Consider the following 8,595-nt stretch of genomic DNA (forward strand, 5'->3'; position numbering starts at 1 on the left):
TCCCCTGCCCCCCACATCCTTGGATTTCTTTCATTCCTATGCACCTTTCTTTACTTACCACTCAAAGTGACAGTCTCTTTAGAATACTAACTGCATCTCCCGTGGTGGGGCCACATGTTAATAAAGGGTTTCCTCTGTGGAAATAAGTGATACAGCCTGGTAGGTTGGTAATTCGAGGTTGGAAACCAGTGATCTTGGATAGATTTCAGTTTAAGGTCATATTTTGTTTTGCTCACGCAATTTAAAAAAATTGAATTGGTTTCCAACATTGAAGAAATCATGAAATTTCAAATAAATATTCATATTTCCAGCTTCTCTTAAAAGCAAATCCCTAAGACTGTACCCACATCCAGCTGGCTGAAAATGCCCAGAGCTAAGCAGCAGCAGCAGCCTCTCTGTTTAAGGAGGGGGCTCCACAGTTTGCCTCCATCCCTATCTGAGCTTTGCTCCCTTGCTTTCAAGCTGGGCACCAGGGTTCAGTGGTAGAGTTTAACTATCTTGCTTCCTTATTTCTGAGCTTGAGGGCTGCCTCATCAGAGCCCCCCCAAGAACGAACATCCACTTTCTAAAACCATCCTAGCAATATTAACAGACGCACACCACAGATCATGATAAAACACTTTAATCTTTGAAAATGATCTTCTTGATACTTCAGTAGACATGTTGTCCTATCCAGTGAACACATGGACTAGTGCATACGGAATATTAATTGGGATTTTAGACTTAAGGCATTCAGAGCAGTACCCAGACATAGCCAGCACTCTATGTGTGGTGACAAGCATTTGAAAGTTGTGGCTTCTAAGAGGTTTGAGGGGGTGTGGGAAGAGAGCTGAAGGCCAGGGAGAAACAGACTTCATGGGATCCCCTTCTGCCTTCAAAGCCACAGGAAACTCAGTGGGAAAAAGGGAACTGGTGATAACGAGCCAGTCCAGGGCTTGGAAAGCCAAGGTCACTGTGTCCTGCAAATAACACAGTTCATGACGGACTCTGATGCCCTTCACCCCACACTCCCAGCCTGCCTTTCCTTCACAATGGGCTATTTGTGTCTGTCAGGGGCAAGGAACTCACACAGAGATCATGAGATGCTACCAGTCATGCATGGGCTTCCAGCAGCCCATGAACCCCCAAGATGGAAGGCAGGACAGTGCCTCTCTGTGCATTTTTGGGTGGAAGGAATCTTAGAGTCAACAGCCTCTAAGACTATAAGATTACTATAGTAATCGATGCCAGGGGTCTTCCCTGGCATGTCCTCCCAAGGACCGCTGCCCACAAGCACACCAGAGACTTGCCTTCTACCACATGTAGTCGGCGCTGCCACTGGACCAGGTCAGACGGGTCCATTTGAGATTGATGAAAGACAATGATATTTACATGTTGCCTTTCATTTATATGATGCCAGGTTCTTAACAACTGTTTTACTAAAATATTCCTCTCTGTTCAGGCCCACAAGATTTCAGGGTATCTCATACACTCAACACTGGGGTGGCAGCTGGAGAAGGTTAAACCCAAGGCACAGGCTCCGTGATGCCCTCGGGAGGTCCCGTGACAGGCGTCCTCCTACGGCGTGAGGACATTCCAGCTCATCTGTCTTTACTGCAATCCTCCCATCTCTGGTGTGTGAAGGAAGTTTCCCAGGGGATCTTCTCTCTGATGAGGAGGAAGGCACTGGGGGGCAGGGGAGGGGCACTGGATGAGCTTTCTGTGGCTGCTGTAACAAAATAACTCAAACTATGACTCAAAATAATAGAAAACCATGGTCATAGGTTCTGGAAGCCACAAGTCTGAAATCAAGGTGATACAGGATCAGCCTTCTCTGAAACCTGTAGGGAGAAGCCTTCCTTGCTTCTTCTAGCTCCTGGTGGTGGCCAGCAACCCTGACTTTCCTTGGCTCATGGACGCATCACTATTGTCCCTGCCTCTGTCATCACAAGGGGTTCTCCACATGTGCCCATGTCCAAAGCTCCTTCTTTGCCTAAGGACACCAGACAGACTATATTACACCCTCTCCCCTAACAGCCTACTTAAAAAGTCATTAACTTGATTATATCTATAAAGACCTCTATTTGTGAATAAAGTCACATTCAAAGAATCAGAGGTTTGGACTTGAACGTATCTCTCAGGGGGACACAGTTCAACCACAGCAGACACATCACTTCCAAGGTCCCATCACCTCTGTCCCATGTGCTGGCACCTCCTCTTGCCTACCTTCACTCCTTCCCTTGGGCTCACCAGGGGGGTGCCTCCCAACTGTCATGATAAGTGAGCACCTTCTCCTTGGTATACATTCTGAAGTGGGAATTTTTTTCCCTGCATCTCAGTCCTGTAGGACTGAAGTTCCTTCTAGATCAGGGTGTGTGGGTAGAAAGTGCATCTGCAGGTGTGAACCTGTGCATGTATGTGTGTTTGCATGTGTCTCTGTGTGTGCCGGTGTGGTCTCCACATGTCTGTGTGTCTGTGTACACATGCACCTATACACAAGCATCTGTGTGTATATCTCTGTATCTGTTCACATGTGCATCTGTGGATGTGAGTGTGTATCTGTGTGTACTGGGGAAGAGAAGGAGATATGTGTGAAGGGTGTAAGGGAAAAGTAGGAGGCAGGAAGACAAGGGGAGGGCAGAGCTACAGTAGTGAGGGTAGAAATGACCAGATCAGAGTAACACTGTCCTGCAATATGGGAGAGTCTGCGTGTGACAAATATGGAAATATTACACTGTTGGTCTCAGTCTCATTACATTAGTTAGGATATCAATTCTGCTACTTTAACAGAAGCCAAAATAACAGCAGTTAAAGGAAGACCAGAGTTATCTTCTCTTTCTTATAAATTTTCAGCTGGTGGCTGGTCCAGAAGAGGGAGCCTCACCCTATGGTGTTGATCAGGGACCAGACTTGTTGCTCTGCCATCTGTGAATTTACTGCCCATTTCCAGGGTCAAAGCTGGCTTACCACCTCTCCTGCCTCCCAGATACTGGGGAGGGGTTTTTTTGGGGGGTGGGGAGTGGAGGACATGTCCTCTCAAGGATCACTGGACGTTGCACTCATCACTCCCACGTCTACTGGCCAGAACTTGATCACTTGCCTTGCTAGCTGCAAGGGAGTCTGGGAAACACAGCTCTTATTCTTAGAAGTCATGATCTCTGGGGTTCTACTAAAATTAAAAAGTCAGGGAAGCACTGGGGAATAGCTAGTCTATTAGAGAAGGAATATGATTTTGGAAATAGAATTATTAATCTACCCCTCATCCCTAACAATAGCAACAAAATAATAACCATTGTATCCACATAGAGAAACTATGAGAGGCACAGGATTGGAGGAGGCTGATGGTCCAGTAGGATGTGTCCAGTTTTAAGCAGCTGTGTGGTCATGACAAAGGCTTAGTCTCAGGAAGGTGTGTGCTGGGTTGCTCCGCAGCCAAGGGGTTTTCAACGACAAAACATGCTCTGCAGTTCTCCAGAACCCGGGCCTGGAAGTACACCTTGTCCTTCTGGTGCCAGGTGTCAGACTCAATGTACACATTGAATGGGTCATGGGAGTGCTCCAGCTTCTTGGAGCGGATGTAGCTCAGCATGATGCCCAGAGTGAAGAAGCCAAAGAAGCCCAGCACCATGAGGATGTACAGGGCCTCCAGCTCACCCTCGCCACCGCCGGGGGACCTGCGGGACAGGCTGGAGGCATTGCTGCCCTGCGGAGCCGCCCCTGGCCACAGGCTGGTCAGGAAGGGGATTGTCTCTGTAGAGTTAGATGGGGTCATCCTGAGCTTGATGGTTCTACTGCTGGAGGGTGAACTTCTTGGGCAGACTTTCTGAAAGAAAGGTGCTGTTTGAAGTCAAAAGGTATTGGCCAAAACCCACAAATATATGCATGCATGTGCACACACACACACACACACACAGTTGATGTTTTAATATCCCAGGCATGGGTGTGGGAGTCCCTAACATACTCCCCATCAATCACCTGTGCCTCTTGGGGTCTGCACAGTGACCTCTCTTATGGGCAAGTTGACTCCCCTTTGTTTCTGCTCACCAAAACCCCGCCCCCCCACCCATGGGGGACTCCAGAGTGAATTCCTCCAACAACAGGTCGTGTGTCGTGTGGTGTGTGTGAGTTCTTCTTTCTGCGCTATGAATTGAGTTGTGTCTCCCCCACCCACAGGCTGTAGCCCTAACCCCTTAGGTGACTTGGAAATAGTGTCTGCAGGAGCTAATTCAGGTTAAACGAAGTCATAAGGGTGAGGTCCTAATCTTACAGGACTCACAAAAATCGTATAAGAAGAGGAAGAAACTCTCTCTCTCTTTGTCTCTCTCCATCTCTCTCTGTGTGTATCTCTGTCTCTCTCTCTGTGTGTGTGTGTGTACGTGTCCGTCTGTCTTTGTCTCTCACGCTCTCTCATCGCCACATGAAGACACAGCCGTCTGTGCACCAGGGCGAGCGCTCTCGTGAGCAATTAGGTTCTGCTGGAAGCTTTGTCTTGGTTGGAATTTCCAGTCTCTGAAACTGAGAAAGTCCATTTCTTCTGTTTATGCCCCAGTCTGGCATTCTGTCCTGGCAGCCCGAGTGGACGGCATGTGAGTGTGGGGAGTGGGAGGCAGCTCAGCCCACGAAGTAACCGGCCGTGAGTGTCTCAGGAATGAGCGTGTTGGTTTTCCCACCTCGCTGAGGATTAGCGGCCCAGGGATTGGGGAGTGTGGGGTTCCAGGTTTGCCTCTGCCACAGCTGACAACTGTGTGTCTTCCTCACCTCATAGAAAAATGACATGAGAAACACGTTGGCCTGTGTCTTTCCTGGCGGCTCTGGGGCTTTTGGGTCTGTGCCCCGAGATCTGTTAGGGGTTAAGCTGTGCGAGTTCAAGAAACTCCCAGCTACTGATGTTTATACGAAACCAGCCTTTTGCCCCATTTTAACCAGCAGGGCGGGCGGGAGTCAGATGGTAACAACTTTTGTTGTTCGAAGGAGCTGCTGGTCAGCTGGAAATCACTCAAACACGGAGCCCCAGGCAGCTGGACAGGAGGCGCCACAATTTCTTCTGAAATGACTTGAAACCACTTATGCATGCAAGGACCTGCCCCAGAAACCCAGGGGCTCTGAGCTGCTAGTATAATCTTTTTCCAAAAACCTAGAGTGACCACAATTGGCAAGTAACCCTGCTGCTAATCACTGCCGGAGAGGTCTTATCCCTCAGTGGCCACGCGAGGCTAGAATGATGGCGACGACCTCCAAATGTCCCGACCTCGTCACTGCACACAGCAAGTCAACTGGAGAGCAGCTTCTGCAATGAATGCAGATGGGTGGGCTCAGCCAGAAGACCTGTTACTTAAAACCGGATGGACGACTCTGGGGCTGGAGGAAGCAACCAGAAACATCTGCTTTGAAAAACTGCCAGACCAGCCATTCCCAGCCTCACGTCCAGATGAGGACACTCTGCTTTGAAATGCGCCAGCAGAAGACACCCTTGTCCAGCGTGAGGTGTTGGGGGGGGGGTGGTGCTGGGCTCCTAGTGTGGACAGGTGAGGGGCAGGCGAGGCAGGAGCAGCAGCGACTCAGGGAATTCCAATTCCAAACAAAACCACCCCGGAAGCTGAGCCTGTGTCCCACATCCCAAAAACTGGCCTGGGTGGGCCCAGAAAGAAGAGGGTTTCAGAAGTTTCTGTCCTACCTGGATTTGAGTCTCCCCAGGAGGCACAGACACTGGCCCCAATCAAGGTTAGTGCAATTTTTGCCCTTCACTTAGACTCAGAACTGCTCGAAGAGTCACTCAGGATTCAGGGCTATGGGTGGGCAGCTGAGCAAGACGGCCGTGTCCACCATGCTGGGGCCCACGGGGGCCCCCAGCTACACCCAGAAGAGGGGGCAGTGGTGATGTCACATTGTCCTGGCACAAACTAGGCCCTTCTGCATCGCTCCCACATGTCCCAGGAACGTCTCGTATCGGCACAGATAACAGCCTGGAAGCTCTTAGACAGAGTAACTGGGGTTGCCATCCTCGCTCCCTTCTTGAGCACGCGCGGAGCAGGCAGCCTTCTGAGGCTGCCCCGAACTTCCTTCTGGGAAGCACAGACTGGGGGGTGAGCAGGGGAGCGGGCAGTGCCAGCTCAGAGTTCAGGGACCTGAGTTCTGCCCCAGTTCAGTCCCAAATAGACCACAGGGTCCCGCGGGACCATCGCTGCCTCTCTGGGTAGGACGGGAATCGCCCCGCTGTCCTCAGCAGCGCCCCTTGATGCCGCCACTTGCCCTTTCCGTGAAAGGACCTCCAGTCTCGACCTCACCAGCAGGCCTTGTTTGTTCCAGAAAGCAGACCTCCAGAAGAAGGTCCGGCCGAGTCAGGGCTCCTGAGGCAGTGCTCCCGGGAAGCAGCTGTCGCTTGTTTACACCGTTATCCTAACATCTGGTCCATATGCTGAAGACAGGCTTACCTCCCGACAGGCGGGGGCTCCCCACACCCCTGGAGTCTGGCAGTTAGCTGGCTCGGTCTTGACCTTCCCACCTGACCATCTCTGGGGAGGCAGCCAGTGACTAGGGTGCCGGGTTGCAAGGAATTGGGGTGAACCCCATCTAGAGGCACCACCTCGTCTATCCTGGCAGACCCGAGGGGAGCCCCCCCCACCTCCCAGCTGGACATGGGGTGTGGCTCTTGAGCCTGGTCACAGACGGTGGGTGGGAGCAAGGGAGCTTTGGGGTGTCAAGGGTGGAAGGGGAACCACTCAACTGGCGAGAGGGACCCAGTGACACGGAAGATGGGGAGAGGGTGAGCATCCTGGTGGGGGACGGAGGGACGGGATCCCCGCGCTGGCGGGCAGCTGACGGCGGACAGAAGGAGGGAGATGGCGCTCACCTTCCACAAATCAGACGCTCAGAAAGCCTCGGTCTCCTCATCTGACATGTGGGAATAATGGAACCCCCTGACTAGCCTGCGGGGTTGTGCGAGACACGGACTGCGTCCACAAGCTGCGGCCTGCTGCCAGGCCGGCTCTCCACCGGGGAGACACCGCCACCGCGTCCGTCCACCTGGCCCCCAGGGCCTCCCGGGCGGCCCCTCCCTTCTCTGACCCTCCTGCCCGGTCCCCTGTGGACCTGACTGGGCGAATCCTCCGGGAGCTCAGGAAACCAGCGACTATCTTGCTCACCTTGACCCCAGTGCAGCACCCGGAAGATTCAGGAGCCACTGCTGGGTTCCGTGGGGATGCAAAGTATCACAGTTAACACCACCCCAGCGTGAACGTGGGCGCCAATAGCTGGCAAAGTGTAGCACATTCTGGAAAGAAACTGGCGGGTGACCAGGTGAAAGCCGCTCTCAGGGCAGTGTGTTCTGATGTCATACATCCACGATGTTCTTCACCTGTAGCATTTATTTTGCTAGTGTCATTTATTTGAGATATGAAAATGTATGTTAATAATTAGTTACACGTGTGTCTGCAACCCGCCTGAAAGGACCCGTCACCGCTGATAGTTCAGAAGATGTTCCTCTCCCCTGCCCGACTCCAGCCGCCCTTACCCTGGGACGTACCCCCTGCTCCTACAATTTCCCTACCGCGCTCATGGCTGCTTCGCCCCATCCAAATGCAAGGGGGGGAGGCAGGGATCCTCGTGTGTGCTCCCCACCCCCATCCCGAGGACTGCAGCAGGGCTGGCGGGGAGCACGCGGGACCCCAGGGGTGCAGGCAGGCAGGCAGGAATGAATGAAAGCTCCATTCAATGCCACAGAGGCCCCACCCCACCCCCCAGCCCCGCTCACCAGCTCTGCCTTCAGGGACCGAGGGTGGTGGAGCCTCCCCTCCTGTCTGTCTCCAAAGTGTCCTGGGTTCTCACAGCGGCTCACTTCTCAGGCTGCCGGCAGAAGCCCACCTGCCTGAGTGCTCTGGAGACAGCGCGCCTTCCTCGGGGGTCCTCGCTCGCCTCCGGTGGGCAGCACGAAACCGCGGGAAGGTTTTGCCGCCTCCGTGGAGATGCCGAGACGCAGCGGTGCCGGGCAGCCCAGTCCTCACGCCTGAACCCCAGCCCCGGCGAGAGCCCCGCGAGGCGCCCCGCGGAGACCCGGAGCGCAAACGCCAGCCCCGGGCGCGCAGCCCCGTCCCAACCCGAGGGTGGACTCCAGCCCCCGGTCATCGCGCGCGCTGTTCCCACAAATCAAGGGAGGGGCGGGGGAGGGTGAGGAGTGGGGGGGTGAGGAGGGGGGCGGGGGGTGAGGAGTGGGGTGGGGGAGGGGAGCGCACAGCGTGAGGTGGAGCCGGCACCCGGCGGCCGCTCCGGTCAACGTGCTTCCAAAGGCGCACGTGCCCCCCAATTTCTACACTCCAGCGCGGGCTGATGTTCCCGCAACCCAGACCTTCCTCTGGGGAGACGCCAGTTCCAGGCACCTTCCTGCTTGGAAACAAAAAAAGTTCCCTCCGAGGCCCGGGGTGTGCGACAGGGGCAGGGAGGGGGGTGACAGGGCGGGGACGGGGCGGGGTGCGGGGTGCTGGCGGGCGTGCCGGCTTTCTTTGGAGAGCGCAGATACTTCCCCAGAGTCTGCGAGGAGCCTGCACCCTAACGTGGGGAGCGGGGAGCTGTGGTCGGCGCCGGTGGAGAGGTGCTCTTCCAGGCGCTCCACCCTCTGTGGGT

At 54.1% G+C, this 8,595-nt stretch overlaps 1 protein-coding gene across 1 annotated transcript; it reads right to left on the reverse strand.

Moving 5' to 3' along the window:
* Positions 1 to 3,361: 3,361 nt before the first annotated feature.
* Positions 3,362 to 3,751, reverse strand: KCNE1 (potassium voltage-gated channel subfamily E regulatory subunit 1; the record flags this gene model as incomplete). Its single annotated transcript, XM_084231224.1, has 1 exon — positions 3,362 to 3,751. One exon carries the CDS (start codon positions 3,749 to 3,751, stop codon positions 3,362 to 3,364), a length of 390 nt encoding a protein of 129 aa, XP_084087350.1.
* Between the last annotated feature and the right edge of the window lie 4,844 nt (positions 3,752 to 8,595).

The sequence above is a fragment of the Talpa europaea genome (genome assembly GCF_964194135.1).
Source record: "Talpa europaea genome assembly, chromosome: 4".
NCBI classification, from domain to species: Eukaryota; Metazoa; Chordata; class Mammalia; order Eulipotyphla; family Talpidae; genus Talpa; species Talpa europaea.